At 44.1% G+C, this 22212-nt stretch overlaps 1 protein-coding gene across 2 annotated transcripts; it reads right to left on the reverse strand.

Annotated features, from left to right (window-relative positions):
* Positions 1-19383: 19383 nt before the first annotated feature.
* On the reverse strand, positions 19384-21868 carry LOC144581097 (histone H2B type F-M-like). 2 transcript variants are annotated; one of them, XM_078363342.1, is made up of 4 exons: positions 21409-21868; positions 20928-20986; positions 20708-20726; positions 19384-19701 (listed from the first exon to the last, which is right to left on the reverse strand). In XM_078363342.1, exons 1-2 carry the CDS (start codon positions 21816-21818, stop codon positions 20950-20952), a joined length of 447 nt encoding a protein of 148 aa, XP_078219468.1. In that variant the 5' UTR covers positions 21819-21868; the 3' UTR covers positions 19384-19701; positions 20708-20726; positions 20928-20949. The 2 variants fall into 2 exon arrangements, with proteins under 2 accessions (XP_078219468.1, XP_078219469.1); XM_078363343.1 differs by lacking the exon at positions 20708-20726.
* Positions 21869-22212: the final 344 nt, after the last annotated feature.

Raw genomic sequence — 22212 nt, forward strand, 5'->3', positions numbered from 1 at the left:
CCCGACCCTCACCTGCCACAGAGCAAGTGCTCAATCCTGTTCACCCTCAACTAGGGCAAGCTCTGCATTCCTGCATTCCAGGCATACTTCCACCCCTGTTCTACAACCACTCCAGTTCCGAACAAGCTGGGTTGTACTAGGAGTCCTCTCTAAATCGTGTTTCTTGTCTGTTTATTCCCTATTCCTTCCTCCAGGAGCCCACTATCTCTTGTAAGAGCTGCAGATCCTCACTCAGCACGGTGTGTCAGTGTTGCCAAAGACCTGATGTGTGAGGCTTCTTTGCCTTTTCACAGGTAGGGCGAGCACATAGTTTCTTGCCCAATAAATGTGGGGGCAGCTTTCAGAGTGAATGGGGCACTACGGATCATCAAATCATCGAGCTGGGACAATAGGCAAAATCAGGACATGTGGCCACCCTTCTAGGGGAGAGATCTGGGGATATAATAAGAACATTCCTTGGGGTTTGGAGCATAAATGATGGTGGGCAATGAGACTGATTTACATTTAATATCATCTTTCTCATGATTTCTTCTCTTTGAAGCTCTGGCGCTTTTGTTTCCTGGAGACAACTAGGGCGGCTAGGCTGCATTAACGTGAGAAAGAAACACAACACGGTGAGAGTGTCTGCTTGGGACTTAGGACTGATGGGACCTAATGGGGCTGAACTCGACAGCAGAGTTATTGAGGGCACGGGTCCGGGAGTCAGAGGCTCACACGCCAGCCATACTTCATATGGCTGTACTGCCTTGGGCAAGTGCCTTGGCCTCTCTGAGCCTCAGTTTCCTCCTCTGTGGGATACAGGTCTTGAAGGTGCTTGTGAAGATACAGCGGGATGATGCAGAGAGAGTGCCAGCTACGTAGTCAGCAACCAATGAATGTTGGCTGCACATGGTCCCAGCTCTGAGATTCATGCCCTCGGGTAATTGCAGGTGGTGGGGGTGGGATCCAGTGCCGGCCAGCTGTATGAGCACCCTCTCTTGGGGCTACCTCATCCCCATCTCTTTGCTTCAGGCTAACGGTGATATAAGGGAGGATGACTTTTCCTCCTGAGCCACATGTTAGTGAAGTGGGAGAGATAATGCTGCTCTGAGTTGTGATGGGAAGTTGCTGGGGAGCAACTGGAAAGTGCTCCTGGCTTGGAACACTACCCAATCGGGGCTTTGTGGCAAGCTATTCCCCTTCTTTGCCATGAAACCTGGCTTCCCATACCACCTACTTGCCCTCGCCCACCGTCTTTGTATCTGAATCCTACTCACCTTTCAGGTCTTGGCTGAAATCCTACCTCCCCTATGAAGATGTCCCGACCCTCCCAGCCTAGAGTGACTGCTCCCTCCTTGAGTCTCAGGATCTCCAACTGTGACATGGGCATACTATTTGCAACATCCCCACAAACAGATTATGATGAGGAAGGAAAGAGAGAGTGGATGTAGGATGCCAGGTCCAGTGTCTGGTGCAGGCCTGTGGTAAGTTCCCTGCCTCTTCCTCTTCCTCTTTCTTCCTCTTCCTCTTCCTCCGTTCGGAACCTCCAGCATGCAGGCATGGTGGCCTTGATCACATGCTGCCTTCTCTTGCTAGTCATTGGTGAGCACGCCTGTGGTAGATGTCCCCTCAATTGCAATGTCACAGAGGATAGGGACCACATCTCCTTCTTCCTAGCCTTCCAGTATCCAGCACTACAATGAGCGCCGTGGTAACTGCTTTGCATTGGGCAACTTAGGGTACTATGTAGCAGGCTCTCTGCCATGTATATTATGCACATAAGTGTAGTACTCACTCTTTCCCCTCCTGGCTCTCTTCCAGGATGTGCAGCTACTGATTCTCTTTTGACTTACATCAGACAGATTGGGTCAATCGCTACCAAGGTCACATCATGAGTAAGTGGCCTTGCCAGGCATCAAGTCCCATGCTAGATTACATTTCTAATGAATGCCTGCAAGTGGGTGGACGGCAGGAGGGACAGACATAGAGTGCAGAATAGGAGTGCCTGCAACATTACTTTTACCCAGTATAAGCAGGCCTGCTTGAGAGAAACCTGAAGGCAATAAAGGCATAGGACTCAGTGGGTCCCCTTGCTTAGGTAAGTGAATATAGTCACTCCAGGACAAGGGAATAAATGGAGAGGGGATGGTCAAGCAAAACCTCAAGGCAGCTGTCCCAGGGAATTCCCAGTGTCTCCAAGATGTCCCAAAATAGCAGCAGAATATCCATCCACTGGCAATCCTCGAGGTGAATTGTAGAACAAGCCCGGGCCATGCGAGCCTCCTTAGAAGAGGTTTGTTGATTCAGAAGATACTGAATCCCCTGCGAGTCCAGGGATGGGCATTTCACTCCCACAGATCCTTGGGAGAGGACCAGGCCACAAGGTCACCCATGGGACCTATGATGCAATGAGGAGACTGACTCCGCTGCATTAAGTGTCCCTTACAAGTATAAGCCAGAGGAACCTCACCCAGTGTTATTCAGCCAGTGCCTAAAGTCACTGGAGAAGGTCCCAGACTCCTTGTACTCACATTCTTGGTGCCTTGGAGGGGCAGCCTGGAGCGATGAACTCAGCTGGGCCTCTGCAACTCTCCACGGCCTCTCAGAGCTTATCCCTTTGGTGACTCCAGCAGGATAGGCAGACTTCTCACGTGGCAGCTCAGAGCACTCAGACAGCCAGACAGAGGCCACTCAAGACCTCTTAAAGGTTACCTCTGGGACAGGCTAACATCCACCGTTCTCCATGCGTCAAAGCCATCACGGGCCTCTCGGGAGTCCAGAGGAAGGGGCAAACAGACGTGACCAATGGGCCAATGGGAGGAGCATCCAGTGATGGGCAGCCTTCCTGAGATGCAGCCCATTCAGTACACACTCTTTGAGATGCTATTGGGTGGCACACGCAGAGCATGTGCATGTGAAGAGGTCCTTTACTCTCTAGATCAGAGTGGTAGGCTCTCGAATGATTTGACATTGGACCTATCACTAGCAGGGTGACCTCTCCCATTTAGTGGATCCTCATTCTCTATGCCTGGGTGATTTCCCTCAAGTGGCATGAAGTTTCTAATCATTAGAGATGCTCTTTCTCCCTTCTGGGGCCCCAGACATACATAAACAGACACACAGAATGACAGTAAACAGACACGCAGAATGAGAGTAAGGAGAATGTAGGGAGTCAGTACCTGTTAATAAGAGCTTAAACAGACCCTGGTCTCAATATCTGATTCTCCAGATTTGGGGCCCCCGAGTGTTCCAACTTCCCTTATCAACCTCCTTTTTCAGGGCTCCCCTAAAATCTGACACTGCAATGGGAATCCGCCCCTCTCTATGTGGCCTACAATAGCACATATCTCAGCATCCTAGGGAGGACAGATTTTACACCACCGGAGTAATTTAGGGAGTGAGACCTGCGGGAGCAAACTTATCCCACGCTGTTTAAACAAGCACTGTGGGCCAATGGCCATGGCCCAGGAGCCGCGGGGCCTTCATGGGCTGGACCAGTGGAGAGTGGGGCTTGGGCTCCTCTGATTGGACACTTCCATCATGCCAACGATGTGGAAGTTCCAAGGCATGAAGGCCAGCATTTCCAGAAAAAAAAAAAAAAAAAGCTACAACCTGAAAAAGAACAGAGAGAATTAGATACATGTGAACAAGTTAGAGTAATAACTTCAGTTTCTAGGGAGCTTGAACAGGTACTGGTTGTTGAACTTTCTGATGTATTTATGTTGTCAAAAATAAATACATTTCGTGGATGGGTGATTGATAAGATATTTATTTATTCTTTTATTTTTTTTTGTTGTTGTTTTTCTTAATGTAGAGTCTTACTTTGTCACTCGAGCTGAAGTGCAGTGGCGCCATCTCAGCTCACTGTAGCCTGGACCTCCTGGGTTCAAGCAATTCTCCTGCCTCAGCCCCACAAGAAGCTGGGGGTGCAGGCATGTGCCACTGAACCTGGCTTATTATTATTATTGGTATTTTTGGTAGAGACAGGTTTCTCCATGTTGCCAAGGCTGGTCTCAAACTCCTGAACTCAAGTGACCCAACCACCTCAGACTCCTAAAGTGCTAGGATTACAGGCACTGCACCAGCCCTAGATATTGAAATACCAGTCCTCCAAAAAAAAAAAAAAAGACAATGACAACAACAAAACTAGGTGGGTTACATTTGTCTTATTGATACATCTGTTTTCTACGTTGCTGGTTATATTTTGTTACGGATGTAGTCAAGCCGTTTCCTATTAGTTTATCTGTTTCACAAACCTCACCATCAGATCATGAAGCCTCCCTTGGTGTCCTTTCTTCTCCTGAACCCACTGAAATGAATGATCAGATGTACTCCCCCGCCCTTGGATCTCCAGCAACAAACCCCATTTCTTCCATCTCCTTTCTAAATTTCATTAGTGTCAGTCAGCTTTAAGCTTCCAGGCTTCAAGTCTATAGCCTGCTTCTCATGGATTTTTGAATGCTCTATGGAGAAACACTGGCATTTTGGAGCAGTGGCAATGAGCATGATAGAACTTAAGTGATTTGTAGTGAAATGGTGTTGTTTTTCTTTTCTGTGAGGTGCAGAGTTTTCTGTCTTTGAAAATGTGCACGTGTCTGCAGAGATCCTTCGGCTTCCAAAAGTTTAAGACAAACTCAAGGCCCTACCCAGAGGGATTGACTTGCAATTAAATTGTCGCAGTTTCTCCAGGTGTGCTGAGGGGGGGAAAAGTTTTTCCAAGTCTTTTCACGATATTTGTTTAATTTCCCACAATAAAAATAAGTAATGATTCTTCTCAGGTGGCTCTTTGTCCGGAATCTTCACACTCACGATCCCAAGGAGAGTCCTGAAGTTATCACATGCCACCAGAGTTCTTGTCATTTAGGCTTTAAAAAAATGCAGACATTTATAACCTCTCCTCGATCAAGTATTGTGCCCTTCATGCCTGGGCTACTCAGGGATGCTTCCAATAGCATCCTTCCTTACCCCCATTCGTTTAGTTGAGGTCATGGGGGTTTAGCAAAGTTCAAGAACCTTTGCATTCTGTCTCTCCTGGATGGTCCTAAGCTTCTTCTGTCGGACTACAGAAAAGCATTCATTTTGTAGACTATCCAACGGTGTTCTCTGAAACCAGTGAGAATGAGGACACAATGTACCAGAATCTCTGGGACACATTTAAAGCAGTGTCTCGAGGGAAATTTATAGCACTAAATTTCCACAAGAGAAACAAGGAAAGATGTAAAATTGACACCTGAACATCATGATTAACAGAACTAGAGGAGCAACATCAAACAAACTCAAAAGTAGCAGAAGACAAGAAAGAACTAATATCCGAACAGAACTGAAGGCGATAGAGACACAAATAACCCTTCAAAAAAAATCAGTAAAGCCCGGAGCTGGGTTTTTTGAAAAGATCAGCAAAACAGATCGCTAGCCAGACTAATAAAAGAGGAAAGAGAGAAGAATCAAACAGAAGCAATAAAAATGATAAAGGGAATATCACCACCAATCCCAGAGAAATACAAAATACCATCAGAGAGTACTACAAACACCTCTATGCAAATAAACCAGTAAATCTAGAAGAAACAGATAAATTCCTGGACACATACACCCTCCCAAGACTAAACCATGAAGAAATTGGATCCCTGAATAGACCAATAGCAAGGTCTGAAATTGAGGCAACAATTAATAGCCTACCAACCAAAACAAGTCCAGGTGCAGATGGGTTGACAGCCAAATTCTACCAGAGATACAAAGAGGAGCTGATACCATTCCTTCTGAAACTATTCCAAACAATACAGAAAGAGGGAATCCCCCCTAACTCATTTTATGAGACCAACATCATCCTGAAACCAAAACTTGGCAGAAAAACAACTAAAAAAAATTCCAGGCCAATATCCTTGATGAACATTGATGCAAAAATTCTCAATAAAATACTGGCAAACCGAATCCAATGGCACATTAAAAAGCTTATCTATCACAATCAAGTCGGATTCATCCCTGGGATGCAAGGCTGCTTCCACATATGTAACTCTATCAACATAATCCATCACATAAACAGAACCAAAGACAAAAACCACATGATTATCTCAATAGATGCAGAGAAGGCCTTCGACAAAATTCAACAGCGCTTTATGCTAAAAACTCTCAATAAACTAGGTATCGGTGGAAAGCATCTCAAAATAATGAGAGCGATTTATGACATACCCACAGCCTATATGATACTGAATGGGCAAAAAGTGGAAGCATTCCCTTTGAAAACTGGCACAAGACAAGGGTGCCCTCTCTCACCGCTCCTATTCAACATAGAATGGGAAGTTTTAGCCAGAGCAATCAGGCAAGAAAATGAAATAAAGTGTATTCAATCAGGAAAAGAGGAAGTCAAATTGTCTCTATGTGCAGATGACATGATTGCTTATTTAGAAAACCCCATCGTCTCAGCCCCAAATCTCCTTAAGCTGATAAGCAATATCACCAAAGTCTCAGGATACAGTATCAACGTACAAAACTCGCAAGCATTCCTGTATACCGGTAATACACAGAGAGAGAGAGAGAGTCAAATCATGAGTGAACTCCCATTCACAATTGCTACAAAGAGAATAAAATACCTAGGAATACAACTAACAAAGGACATGAAGGACCTCTTCAAGGAAATAAGAGAGGACACAAACAGATGGAAAAATATTCCATGCTAATGGTTAGGAAGGATCAATATTGTGAAAAGAGCCATGCTGCCGAAAGTAATTTATAGATTCAATGCTATCCCCATCAAGCTACCATTGACGTTTTTCAGAACTGGAAAAAACACCTTAAACTTCATATGGAACCAAGAAAGAGCCCGCATAGCCAAGAAAATCCTGGGGGAAAAAAAATCAAAGCTGGAGGCCTCACGCTATCTGACCTCAAACTATACTACGAGGCTACAGTAATCAAAACGGCATGGTACCGGTACCAAAACAGAGATATAGACCAATGGAACAGAACAGAGGCCTCAGAAATAACATCACACATCTACAACCATCTGATCTTTAACAAACCTGACAAAAACAAGCAATGGAGAAAGGATTCCCTGTTTAATAAATGGTGTTGGGAAAACTGACCAGCCATAGGCAGAAAGCTGAAACTGGATCCCTTCCTTACACCTTATACAAAAATTAACTCCAGATGGATTAAAGATTTAAACATAAGACATAACACCATAAAAAGCCTAAAAGAAAACCTAGGCAATACCATTCAGGACGTAGGCATGGGCAACGACCTCACGACTAAAACACCAAAAGCAATGGCAACAAAAGCCAAAATAGACAAATGGGATCTAATTAAACTAAGCAGCTTCCGCACAGCAAAAGAAACTATCCTTAAAGTGAACCAGCAACCAACAGAATGGGAAAAAAATTTTGCAATCTACCCATCTGACAAAGGGCTAATATCCATAATCTACAAAGAACTCAAATTTACAAGAAAAGAAATCAAATTATTTCATCAAAAAGTGGGTAAAGGATATGAACAGATACTTCTCAAAAGAAGACAGTTATACAGCCAACAAACATATGAAGAAAAGCCCATCATCACTGGTCATTAAAGAAATGCAAATCAAAACCTCATTGCGATACCATCTCACGCCTGTTAGAATGGCAATCATTAAAAAATCAGGAGACAACAGATGCTGGAGAGAATGTGGAGAAATAGAAACACTTTTACACTGTTGATGGGAGTGTAACTTAGTTCAACCATTGTGGAAGACAGTGTGGTGATTCCTCAAGGATCTAGAACAAGAAATACCATTTGACCCAGCAATCCCACTACGGGGATTTACAACCCAAAGGATTGTAAATCATTCTATTATAAAGATACATGCACATGTATGTTTATTGCAGCACTGTTCACAACTGCAAAGCCATGAAACCAACCCAAATTTCCACCAATGATAGACTGGGTAAAGAAAATGTGGCACATTTACACCATGGAATACTATGCAGCCATAAAAAAGGGTGAGTTCATGTCCTTTGCAGTGACATGGATGAAGTTGGAAACCATCATTCTCAGCAAACTGACACAAGAACAAAAAAGCAAACACCACATGTTCTCATTCAAACTAGGTGTTAAACAATGAGAACACATGGACACAGGGAGGGGAACATCACACACTAGGGCCTGCTAGGGGGAGGGGGGATATGGGAGGATTAGCAGGGGATGCGGGGCTAGGGGAGCGATAGCATTAGGAGGAATACCTAATATATATATATATATATATATATATATATATATATATATATATATATATATGATGGGGTGATGGATGCAGCAAACCACCACGGCACATGTATACCTATGTAACAAACCTGCATGATCTGCGCATGTACCCCAGAACTTAAAGTATAAAAATAATTTTAAAAAGAAACACCTAATAAAACTGGCCAAATCTAGGACTTTAAAGCAAATAGCCACATTTCAGAGGATTGAAATCACACAGTATCTTCTCTCCTCACTGAGCTGGAAAGGGACAAATTTTTATATGTGTATTTTATATATATATATATGTGTGTGTGTGTGTGTGTGTGTGTGTGTGTGTGTGTGCGCGCGTGTGTGCATTATATATAAGCATATATAATATATATAATTAAATTATCCATCATGGAAGTAGATTTGAAAAAAATGGGTAGGGGGGTCACCTTATTTCCCTTCATCCATCACCAGTGTTCTCTTAACATAATGGAAGAGGCAGGGGATATTCCCACCTACAACTCAGGATTCCTATGTCCTAAGGGTTCAGTTGTGTTGTCCCCTGCCGCCCCTGCCCCACCAAATACATGAATTGAACTCCTACGCTCTCATCTCTGTTCTACTTAAAGATGGTGTCTTTTTTTGGGGGGCGGGTGGAAGGCAGGAAGGGAGAGAAGAAGGACGGTAGGGAGGAAGGAAGGGATGCAGGAAGGGAGGAAGGGAGGAAGCGGGGAGGGAGGGAGGGAGGGAATCAAGCAATGAGAGAGACATTGCCGACCTGGATCTAGAGGTTTACAAGTTGATTTCTTTTTTTTTGAGAGAAAGAAAGAAAAAAAAATAATAATAAGTAAAGGAGAAGAAGAAAGAGGGAGAGTAAATAGAAATATTGCTTTATTTTGAAAAAAATTGGGTATTAATAATGGTCCATCAATGTTTCATTTAAACTTATGGGTAGGTGTGGTGTGGTATTGACTAAAATGTATATTTTGTGTATTTGAAGTGGAGAGCTCTATAAATATTTATAAAGTTTACTTGTTCCGGATCTGAGTTCGAGTCCTTGATATCCTTATTAATTTTCTGTCTCATTGAATCTAAGTCTCTATATATCTGGGTGTTAGGATCGTTAGCTCTTGTTGTTGCATTGATTCTTTTACCACTATATCTTTGTTGCTTTAAAATCTATTTTATCCGATACGAGAATTGCAACTCCTGCTTCTTATTTATTTATTATTTATTTTTGCTCTCCATTTGGTTGGTAAATCTTTCTCCATCCCTTTGTTTTGAGTCTTTGTGTATCCTTGCATGTGAAACAGGTCTGGATGTAACATGCCATTGGGTTTTGGCTGTGTCTTTTGATTAGGGGATTTAGTCAGTTTAAATTTAGGGTTACTGCCATTTGATGTTGACTGGTTGTTTTATCCATTCGTTGGTGTAAATTCTTCTTTATGTTGGTGCTCTTTACTTTTTGGTGTATTTTTAGAAAGGCTAATACTGGTTGTTTCTTTCTGTGTGTAATGCTTCTTTCAGAAGCTCTTGTAAAGCAGGCCTGGTGGTAATAAAATCTGTGAGTTCTTGCTTGTTCATAAAAGATTTTATTTTTCCTTCAGTTGTGAAGCTTAGTTTGGCTGGATATGAAATTCTGAGCTGAAGGTTCTGTTCTTTGAGGATGTTGAATATTGGCCCCCACTCTCTTCTGGCTTGTAGAGTTTCTGCTGAGAGATCTGCTGTAAGTCTGATTGGCTTGCCTTTGTGGGTAATCTGACCTTTCTCTCTGGCTGCCCTTAGTATTTTCTCCTTCGTTTCAACCCTGGTGAATCTAACAATTATGTGCCTTGGGGTTGCTCTTCTTGAGGAATATCTTTGTGGTGTTCTCTGTATTACCTGGGGTTGAATGTTGACCTGCTTTGCTAGTTTAGGAAAATTTTCCTGAATAATATCCTGAAGGGTATTTTCCAGCTTGGATTCATTCTCTCCGTCGCATTCAGGTACACCTATCAAACGTAAATTTGGTCTTTTCACATGGTCCCACATTTCTTGGAGACTTTGCTCATTCCTTTTTATCCTTTTTTCTCTAATCTTGTCTTCTTGTTTTATTTCATTAAGTTGGACTTTGACCTCTGATATCCCTTCTTCTGCATGAACAATTCGAGTGTTTAAACCTGTGCATACTTCTCGGAGTTCCTGTATTGTATTCTTCAGTTCCATTAATTCACTCACACTCCTCTCTAAGTTGTCTATTCTCAATAGGAGTTGATCAAACCTTTTTTCAAAGTTCCTAGTTTCTTTACGTTGGGCAACAACATGGTCTTTTAACTCACCGAAGTTTGTTATTATCCATTCCTTGAAGAGTGATTCTGTCATCAGGATGCGCTCGTTCTCCATCAAGCCTTGTTCCGCTGTTGATGTGGAACTGTGATCATCTTTAGAGGGAGAGGCGTTCTGACTTTGAGTATTGTAAGCTTTTTTACGCTGGTTTCTTCCCATCATTGTAAATTTATCCTCCTGTCGTCTTTGAAATTACCAACTTTCAGATTAGGTCTCTTGAGTGGACGTCCAGGTTGTTAGTTCCCAGGGCCAGAGCAGTGGCGTTAAAACTGATGGTGCTTTTCTGCCCAGGATTCTCCTGTCTGGCTTCCTTCTTGTGTCCGTAGTAGGCGACTCTGCCTTCCCGGGGCTCCAAACCTCAGTCAGAAGGGGAACCGGTCCCGTTTACTCTGCGCCGAGCGCTGCCGCGCCGAGGTGCCGTCACAGCTGCTGCGCCGGGCTCTGGTGTCCTGCTGGGGGCCGTGTGGGTCCTCCGAACCTGTTTACTCTGCTCCGAGAGCTGCCGCGCCGAGGTGCCGGCAGAACCGCTGCGCCAGCCACGAGTCGCGCTGGCCACCCATGTGTTTCCTCCACTGGGGGATCTTCTGCTCCGTGAGCGACCAGAATTTGTCTGAAAGTGTGGCGTCCTCTAGTTCTCCATGCCTTCCCTGAGAGCTGCAATCCCAGGATGTTAGCGATCGGCCATCTTGGATCGTTCTCCAAAGATGGTGTCTTTACTGGGCTACTCAAGTTAAATTACACTCGTTAGGGTGAGCTCTAACCCAAACTGGCTAGCCTGCATTGTGCCTATCAAAGGGTACATTCAGACACACAGACATGTGTTCAGGGAAGAAAATGTGAAGTGCCATGGGGAGAAGTGGGCCATCTACAAGCCAAGGGGACATTCCTGGAAGAGATCCTTCCCTCCTTCTACTCAGAAGGAACCAACCCAGCTGACACTTTCATCTGGACTTCCATCCTCCAGAACTGTGAACAATAAATTTCTGCTGTCTAAGCCACCAGGTCTGCGGTACATTGTCAGAAAAACAGACACAATTAATAGGGATTTCATTGCCAAGCCATGGGGTGATTTGATAACCAACGCCTCAAAGAGTGGGAGCAGCTTTGGAACTAGGTTATGGATAGAGGGTGGAAGCACTTTGACATGCATGACACAAGGAGCCTACGGTGCCTTTAGGAGACAGCTGGGGGATATATGGATGCCAAATGCAATTCAAATGAGGGTTTAGAAAGAATTATTTGCTGTAGGGAAAGGATCTCTGACTTAGAGAACGCATATATCACGATCACCGATACGTTGCTGCAAATATGAGTGTCAAAGGTGCTTCTGGGGAGTTATCAGACAGAAACTAGAAGATGTTATGGGAAGCCTGAGGAAAGGTGATTCTGGATTTACAGTGGCCAAGAATTGGGCTGTATTGTGTTCCTAGTGCTTTTGAGGAAAGTAGAGTTTGTAAGTGATGAACTTGCACATGCAGCTGATTTCTAGTGTTGGGGCTCAGAGCACAATACCCCAAAATGAAGGCGTCAGAAGTAGTCTTAAATGAAAGTTGTTTTCTGTGACCTTCTCGGTCCTCCTGTCTCTCACTCCCATTCGGCCCTGGGAGCTTACTGTAAAGACCAGAATCCCTCTTCCCCAAGGTGGGTCCTGGAAACCAGAAGTCCTTTTTGTTAAAGATAGCCACAAAACCTAAAAACAGTATTCTTATTTTTCTGCCACCTTTTTAAATGTAAAACTGGCCATAAGGAAATGATCTAACCTACTTTGCTCAACTGCAGGTCACAAGACGGCCATTACAGAGAGGGTCCTGCCCCATACCCAGGAGGAATAAACGTGTGCTCAGAGAGGCCAAGCAGAGTCTAGATGGACAGAACCTGCCAGGTTTCCCCACTCAGCCTATTGGCATTAGATCATAGCCTTTTGTCCCATCATATTTCTACAGGGCTGCCCATACTTCGTTGAACGTGAGCGTACAAACAGGCAATTTCCTGTGTATCTTTCTGCCTTTATTCCGAAGGCTGCCGTGTATACACGTGAAACTTGAATGCTGTTTCTCCCAAGAATCTGCCTTTCGCGAGTTGATTTCTCAGCAAACCTTCAGACAGTTTGGCGGAGCGAGCAGGGTCACCAAAGTGACTCCACTCTTCTGGGAGCCGCGGTTAAGGGAATGCAGGAAGCTGACAAGCTGACAAAAGGGTGAGGACTTCTTACCAGTCAGGTGCCCAGGATCTCTCTCGGTGCAACTCAGTCGGGCTGACAGTACAAAACCAATCTCCCTGTTTGTGTCCTCTACCAGGTTTCATGCCTAGAAGTAAAAAAGTGTATGTGTGACAAGTCTGGATGTACCAACTCTGGTACACTTTACACTACTCTGTGGTATGTATATTTATGTTGTTTGATGTCTTTCCTGTCAGAAATGGTGTATTCCTTTGCCTTTGTCTTTCTGTGTTGTTCATAGAGAGGGTTACAGGGATGAAGTTTCCTCTCATCGTGATCTGTGTTCTTGAGAGCTTGATTTGTGAGCAAGAGGAAACACTGTCTCGTGCTTTCCACCAACCAGGGAAAGTGATTCGTGGGTCACGGTAGGCGTCTGGTCGGAGAAATCTCTTTGCTGGGAAGCAGAGAGATTGTATTTTGTTCTGAATGTGCCAAGCTCTCAGCAGAGAGCTTGTCATGAATACTTGTCATCAGTATTCCTATCCCTAAGGGGCTTTGTCATCTCAAACTTTATTGCCTTGGGCAGGGCTCTCCAACCCATAATCCAGGGAAGGGAACAGGGTCGGGGCCTCTTGGGAACCGGACCATACAGCAGAAGGTGAGCACTAGCGAGCAAGGGAAGCGTCATCTGTATTTACAACCACTCTCCATTGCTGGCATTACCGCCTGAGCTCCGCCTCCCGTCATATTAGCAGCAGTAGAATCTCATAGCAGCAAGAAGCCTATGGTGAACTGCACATGTGAGGGATCTTAAGTTGCACACTCCTTATGGGAATTTAATGCCTGATGATATGTCACACTCTCCCATCACCCCCAGATGGGACCATCTAGGAGCAGTAAAACAAGCTCAGACCTCCCACTGAGTCTACATTATCATGAGTTGTATAATTCCTTCATTATCTATTACAATGTAATAACAATAGAAATAAAGTGCACAATAAATGTAATGCCCTTGAATCATCCCAAAACCATCCTCCCAATGCCCCCATGTCTGTGGGAAAATTTCCTTCCACGAAACCGGTCCCTGGTGCAGAAAGGTTGGGGACCACTGGTCTAGCTAGCGAATGCTGGCAAACTGCAATCTCGGGAGACATTTGCTATCAGAAGCCATCTCTGAAAATGGGGAATCTTCAGGATCACTTCTTCTCCGAAGAGGCTATTGCATCCAGTCGCTGTGGAAATTCAGTACACTATTGAGAATCCTAATTGTCAAGGGCCAAAAGATCGATCATTTAAATTAGCCTCCTAAATTTTATTAAAAGGATTTTAGAGAATTCTTATTCCAACCATTTGAGAGAAACGTTAAATGCATAAAAAGACACATAATGCTATGGCAGCTAGCCTTAAAACATTTTGCTTGACAAAAGAGCCAAGAATCTGTCCTAAATGAACTTAAACTCCTGTGTCTGCTCAAATTGCCCCTGTGAGAAAAACAACAAGGGTCACTCTAGCTTGCGGCCTTTGAGTGCAAATTCTGCTCTTTCACCTCGACGCCACGGGTTGCATTCCTGGCCAGGAAACCAGCCCCTCTAGGTTTAATATTTCTGTGACGTTGGGGAAGTACCTATTTCTTATTGACTCATTTCTCGCTCCTGTATAGGTTTTGATTTCCTGTCTTCTTCCATCTGCGACGAAGACACATGAGGCCCTTTAGTCACTGCCTGTAAATAGCTGAGAATCTAAGACCCTAGACAATTTGATGGGACAAAAATGTGGATTGTATCCTGTTAATGGCTAGCAAAACTTTCTTTTCTCTTTGAGCTGTCTCTGGGGTTTGGGGCAGTTCGGCATCTTGTAAAACCTACTTTTCCCACTCTGTGGAGATACTTCGTGCATCCTTGGCTGAGTCGTAATCTTGGTCAAACTTAACTGAAAAGGTACCTTTACTTTACAGATAACAAAACAGACAAGAAAAGGGCAAAAGCAAGAAATACTGGCTGTTCGTCCCGGTTAAAATCTAATAAGAAGAAATTTCCAAGGATTTGTTAAGAGCCCGATAGTCAAAAATCAACTCAATTTATGTTAATACTTAAGATACACACACACACATGTGTATGCATGTAAATTTTATATATTCTGCCTAAAAATATGCATATGTCTATACATATGTCCATATATTGGCTACCCACGTAGCAAATCAACTTAAACATAAAGGAGTGCTCATAAATGAAATAACTAGCCCAAATACCTTTCAAGTTCACAGGACCTAAATAAACTATGGGGAATTCAAGTACTTGTAAAAGTATTGGTAAAACAAAGGAAAAATATCTGTACACCTTTAATTAGAGAGTTTGAGTCTACAGTCAGATACTGTCTCTTTCAGATGTTTTAAGGTCATTAAATAGTTACTTGTGTAATGCCTTTGATACTGGCTTGTCTAGGAACTTATGTCTTTAAATTTAAATTTTACAGGTCCGTGCGGAGGCCTCACTCCAGGCACTGCCCTTTTCCCTAGGCTCTACATCTCATACGTAATTAAAACTACTTACCTCCTGGGTTATTCAATAATAATAAGGGCTACTGAGAGTTAACATTAAAGTTAACACGTACAATTAAAACTTCCGGATACAAGAGAAACAATTTTATGTACAAGGTATATTTAAAAAGCAACACGAGTTTTTGGAATTTACAAAAGGTCATAAAAAGGAATGGTAATGCAGGTTTTGTGAGGAAATGTAGTGCTGGCTAGTTTAAACGTTTTTAAGGACTGCTTTAAATTAAAAAATACAATTAAAGAATTACGAAAAAGTGGGGAAAAAAGAGTAAAAACGTAGAAAGCTTCATTAAATATCTTATCTCTTGGGCAAACCAATTAAAATTGAATGTATTTATTTCAGAAGATTTTAGGAAAATTAGCTTTGACGTTAAGCATACACTAATGTGAAGGTAAAATTTGGAGACAGGTAGTAATCTATTTTTGTTTACCTTCTGCATAAACACGAAACTCAGAGGAGGGAGGGAGAGAGACAGAGATAGTCAGTTGACCTCACGCTTTCCTCATCAGTGCTGATGATTGTTTGGGAAACCGAGCCTCAACTCCATCAAAGAGTAAAGGTTTTTTGCTTTTCAAAACCTTTAATTCATCACTTTGGTTAGATAAATGACGGTTATTTTACAGTGACCTGGGCTCCTATTGAGAGCAAGAGTTTCAAACCTTTGATACTAGAACAACTTCCCCAAATCCATGCAAATTCAGAATTCACTCTTTGGACCTCATACCAGCTTTTCGGATATTATGTGCCCTGGAAGTCTGAGAGAGACATATTAGGCTTATTTGGTCTCTTAACATCATACAGGAAACACTGGCAAATATGAAATCACGCTTAAACTTCTTTGGGTTCTACCTGTATAAGAGTGTTAGGAATACATGTCCAAAAATTGAATGAGATTCCTAAAATTCTAACCTGTCTTGGGATATGTTATTCATAATAATTGCTGTATGCCACAGAAATAACCAAATCTCCTTGTCAATTGTGGCTTTCACCAGGGCTATTAAAACATGTTTGTCATAAACCATAAACTGACAATTCTTGTTTTACTTTGATTTTTCTCAAAAAGTCGTTTATAAGCAGCGACTATCAAAAATTTTCTTCTCTAAAAAATTCATGGTAGGGACTCCAGCAGGCACATTTTCTTTCTTCTCAGATGGTATCTGGCTCTGTGACCCAGGCTGGAGGGCAGTGGCACGATCTCGGCTCACTGCAACCTCTGCCTCCCAGGTTCAAGTGATTCTCCTGCCTCAGCTTCCTGAGTAGCTGGGACTACAGGCATATGCCGCCACACCTGGCTAATTTTTGTATTTTTAGTAGAGACAGGGTTTCACCATGTTGGTCAGGCTGGTCCCAAACACCTGACCTTGTGATCCACTGGTCTCGGCCTCCCAAAGTGCTGGGATCACAGGGTGAGTCATGGCGTCCAGCCGCAAGCACTTTTAAATAGAGGTTTCTGATAACTTTAGAGATCATACCACTAGACTAGGAAAAAGCATTTCAGGGCTCCAGTTGAAAAAACAAATGTGGGCGTGAGGATTGCTAACCCAACAACAAGCAGAGCAACAGTTAATTACATGGAACTGAACAGTCAGTGAACTAAAGATTTTCTCATGACATTTTTTGAGCTGTATATAGCTAACAAAATATGGGATGAAGTATACTTTGTCCCATCATATTTATACACAGCTGTCCATACTCTTTTGAGCCCAGGCATAAAAATAGATCATTTCCCTTGTGTCTTTGGACATTAACACTAAAGGCTCCCAGGAATACATGTTAAATAAGTTGGCATGCTTCATGTCCTAATGATCTGCCATTGGCAAGCTGATTTCTCCATGAAATTAAGGAGGCCAGGGGGACCCCTGGCCACTACGTGGGTAAATTGAGAAAAGTATTTAGGATTTAATCTGGTTTCTCCTAGATCCTTATAGCAAAGGGGAGAGAAAAGAGACAAATTAGCCAAGGAAGCACTGAGGAAAAGAAAGCCAGCAGTGGGTGATTCAGAAGGTGCTCAATGTATACAGATACCCTGCTCTGGAAACAGGTGCAAGGGAGGGACTGGAAAACCATTAGCTAAAGAGGCGAGGCATGTATTTCATGGATCCAATCAACCATCTCTGCAGAAGCTAGGAATTAAGATGTGGGAGATACGGGTATTCAAGAAAGATCTCTAGACAACTCCTTGTCTGATGATCTGGACCCAGGTAAATTCAATGGGAAGCCAACAAGTGTTTGAGAATTTTCTACTAGAAACAATGTCATCAGACTACACTGCATGGAGCAAAGATGGGCCAAAAGGAAAGGAGGCTGTTAGAGTTCCTGGACTGTACAGATAAGAGAGGGACTGATGGAGCTACTCAGCTGTGACCGCTCCTTCATTCTTAAGACAGGGAAGAAGGACTCCAACGTAGGGTCAAAGGTTGGCATGGCCATCAGTGCCCCCAGGAACCAGGGGCACCGAAATAGGAGACCGGGCCATCTTGCTCTTGGTCCCAGAAACGGAGGTCATTTCCCGGGTCCCAGGTATATGTCTCACATCCTCGGTTTCAGAGGGATGGGCTGCAGGAGCCCAGGCTGCAGCGACAGCCACCACCTCGCTGCCCAGGGCTTAGGGTGTGAAGCTGTTATCCCATTGGGCCTCAAGGACAGAGCGTTGAGCCCCAAGTAGAATGTTTTCCGCCCATACAATCTAACGGAATTTGCACCATTAGTTTTAAAACTTGCTTAGGGCCCACAAACTCCAGTAGAGTTTCTGATTTCCTGATTTTGGTATGATAAGCCATATCTGGTACCATTTCCACAGCTATATTTCAGAAGCTGATAACTCGTCCAGCTTCACAGGTGCAGTGGTGGAGAGAATTCCTGCCTCAGCATGAATCATACCTGGAGTGTCACCTATTCCAGATATAAAAGACTTTCAGATGACATGATGAAGGGTTGATTTCGGAGTCGGTTAAGACTTTGGGAATGTTATGATTAAATTAATTCAGGCAGGGAAGTGGACGAACAAGGTGTGCTAATATGGATGGAGTTGTGTCTCCCTATGTAGAAGTCCTGGCCCCCTACACTTTAAAATGTGACCTTATTTGGAGACCGTCTGTACACAGGTCACTTTGTTAAAGTGAAATTACGATAGTGGGTCCTTCCCAGCAGAATTGTGTCCTCCTTACAAAAAGGTGGCAATTAGCATCCAGAACTCTGAGATAAAATTAGTGTTTCAGTAAGCCAGTCTGTGGAATACTTTTGCAGTGGCCCTAGAAAACGGATAGAATAAACCTGCATCAACAGAATTAAAAGCATACAACCAATTGAACTTCCAAAGAACCACACTCATCTAATCACAGGTTTCCCCTTAAACTCCAACTGAGCATCCCTGGACAACTAACCCTTACTAGATAAGACTGGGACACCTGATCACACTGTGTGCTGTGGAGCTGCAGGTGCCGCACTGGCTGACGGGGATCCGAGTGGAGCTTGTGCTGCTCCATCAGGCAACACGGCATGATCCCCATGATATGTAGAGGCCAGTCATGAAGATTTTCAAAAACAAAATGTTCTAGCCTGAGGAAAAGCAGAATCAGATAAATCTAAATAAGTGAGATTCCATTACCAGGGAGCCTAGAAGAGGTATTGTTCCTTGCACTTTTTGTGGCAGTTTCCTCTGTAATGTGTTTGGGTCCTTGCCTATGTTTTGAAATGAACTTTATGTTACAGGGAGTGCTGATAAAATGTTTGACTGCACTGTGCTTGTCCCATTCATACTATTGTCCCTACATTGATACTTCTTATTTGTGGTTTATGCAGTGAAGCTGTTTCCCTTAGTTTCTGCTTTCTGTAACCCACAGCATTGCATTACGATTGCTCGCTCGGTTCCCTGTCTCCTCAATCAGCCACTGAAATCTATATCAAATGTGTGAGCTTCCTCTTCTGAGCTTCACAGGAAACCACGCTTTTCCTCTTTCTTCCTATATTTTGCCAGCATCAGTCCCCTTGCCCCCTCACTCTTCACTCCCCAGAGCCCAATCAGATTTCATTGCTAACCCTATTTTATTAATGCTCCTCTTTGATGTCTGAATTTACAAGTGGAAAACACATAGTCCAGGGTAAAATATCCCAGTGGATTTGGTTTCTCAGAAAGACTTGCCTAATTACACAGATACGCAAGGATAACTTTGGAAATTTATTAGTATGTCTTAATTCACAGAAACATTGGCAATTTACAGCAAAACAATTCACATAAAGAGAATTAAGCCACGGAGTGAGATGTGGTGTTTTGGAGCAGGCACATAGATAGCCCCGTCTCTGAAAGGGAACAGGTTCCTGCAAAGCGTCTTTGGTTTTTGAAATGTTATTCCGGACATGTAGGACCATTTGACGGCACCATCCAGAGGGATTCGTTGTGGCTGATTTTGTGGGGGTTTCTCTTGGTCTCCTTGTGCAGTAAGTATTTCTCTTCAACTATTTTCATAACATTTTTCTAATATTCTGGAAACAGAGCAAGGAAAAAATCCCGATGAGGGGACTTCTTGGTTCTACATCCTTTCTCTATGGATCCCGAGTGGAGCTCCCAGGGTGAAGCTTCCCTGCTTCCCATCTGCACTACTCAGGGAAGCTGTGGCTACTATATTGCCCTGCCCCCATTTCCCTCTTGACCAAGCGGCCGTCTGTCAAAGTGGAATAATCCACGCGGCTACGTGTTAGGTCCCTCTGGGGTGGTACTTTCCCACTTCTGAGGGGCTCAATAAAATTTTGATTTTTGTCGTTTATCCAGCTTTTGTGTCACAGTTTCACTGAGAGTGCCATCCTTTACTGGTTTCTACATATGAAGGAGAAGGGTTGTTTATGAGATGCTTGCAAATGCACGGGAAACACTTAACAAAAATGGCCAATGTATTGAGCTTCAAGGCACCACATAATAAATTCCTATGGGTTGCAATCCCAGGGAATGTTCTCCTGTCCACATACACGGGAGGCTAGAAATCGATTTAAAAGGAAAGCAAGGGGAAAGTCACCAGCTGTTCTGAATTTCAGCAATACACTTATAGAAAAAAATGCTAAAAGTGTAAACACTTGAGACCCAGAGGAAAGCACAATTAAAGGCAGCCTATGTTAACATTAATATGAATATTAATATGTAACTCTCTTGAGGAAATAAGCATTATCTTACTTCTCCTAATGGCTGACAATGCTCTGCATAACTTGATGCTAGGGGCAAGGAGCATATACTAATTTTAGCTTTGGATTCATATCCTAAAATGATCGTGATTACAAACACTGAAAACGAAAACATCAGGTAAAGAATCACACCCCTGTCCCTTGAACCACCAGGCTGAATACCACAGGAAGGCTGCTGTGGGTTCAGCCTGGGTCACTCCCCACATTGGGACAATGACTGTTGCTCATAGACTGCAGGTCACTCTTTTGCTTCGCCGCTGTACCAGTAGACCATGAGCTGTTTGCGGGGACACTCCCAAATCCTGCTGATGCATACCTGGAAGTAAGGAAGGGTTCTGTTCAAAAAGAAATGAAAAGATTATTGTCAGGCTCAAAGCAGAATGAATCGCATGAGCGATCTCAGACTCAAGGAAGTGGGGAAATGGATGGACCCTTGAAAATGTTCTTTGGCTATATGTACACTGTAAATGGGCCTCATTTGCTTATCTACATGGATTCCTGATGGGAGAGATGTTGAAAAGGTTTAGGATGGTTACCTTGCTTCTTCTATCAGCGTATTCACTTTCTCTGTTTCCATAACGCACATAATGAAGTTCTGGAAAATTCCACCGTCCAGTCGCAGGAGAATGAGAGTGAAAAAGGCGAGTATCAGCACATTGATAATACCACCGTAAAGATAACCTAGAAATATAACTAATAAAAACGGCCATTTGGGAAACTGAGGAAATGAAACACGGGCACGGAAAAGCCCACTGCTTTTCCTTGCAGCAAATTGTACAACAGATATATTGGAGCTGACCCTGTTTATTACTGAGGGAAAAGTGCTCGAAAACTCCCGGGACACCGCACGACACACGCCTGCTAAGTCAGAACAGTGTCACCCACCCCAGCCTCCAGTGGGGTTCTCCCCTTAACGGGCCACTGGTCTTTCGGGCCACTTGCGGTGGCTCTGAGCAGAGCCTTTGGGTTTCCGTGGTGCTCCGGTGCTGCTGAGGGAGCTCACTTGCCCCGGTGTACCTGAGGACGGCATTCGTGCCCTGTAACTCCGCACACTTGCCCGTCTTCCCCGGGAGCAGCAGTCGCACGGCGATCTGGATGTCCCAGGGGGTGATGGTCACCCGCTTGGCGTAGCGAGCCAGTTGACCAGCCTCAGTGGCGATGCGGTCCAGTATGTCACGAATCATACACTCCATGACACTGAGGGCCTCTGGGGAAAGGCTGAGACCCTGGTGAACCTGGTTCAGCGCCGAGGGGAAATAGGTGACGAAGCCGTCCTGAAAGCTGTCCCCGCCGCAACCGGCGTGGTGCCTGCCGGACCCTCGGCGCCCTCGTTTCTCCTGCTTCTGGGCCATCGCGGAGCTGGCCTCTTTGGGTTCCTGGGGGCTCTGGTCTTCCTCAGAGGTTGGCTTAGAGGAAGGCTCAGCCATGGCGGAGGCAGCGGCCGTTAGATGACAAGAACAGACGTTGACGGTTGAGCACCCGGGAAAGTTGGGGGCGGGGCACTTTGGAGTTGGCGGGGGTTTGCGTCACAGGCCAACTCGACATCTGGTTGGATGAAGTGTTACCCAGGGAGCCTGTCAGCAAACCTCACTGCCTTTAAGGTGATTGGGTGATCCCACTGCTTGTCATCATGTCAACCAATCACAGTGGTCGTCTGCCAGCCTAGGCGCCCCCTGTGGCCTACGTCAGAGGCACTTACACAGATGCCTCACAGGGCAAAAGCGCATCAGCCCTCCTCAGCTGATACACGACACTCCCTGCGCACTTTGAAGGGTGTCACTGAAAACTCCCAAAGTTCAGCAATTTCAGGTCATGCTCCTT

This window comes from Callithrix jacchus, chromosome X (genome assembly GCF_049354715.1).
Source record: "Callithrix jacchus isolate 240 chromosome X, calJac240_pri, whole genome shotgun sequence".
Taxonomy (NCBI): Eukaryota; Metazoa; Chordata; class Mammalia; order Primates; family Cebidae; genus Callithrix; species Callithrix jacchus.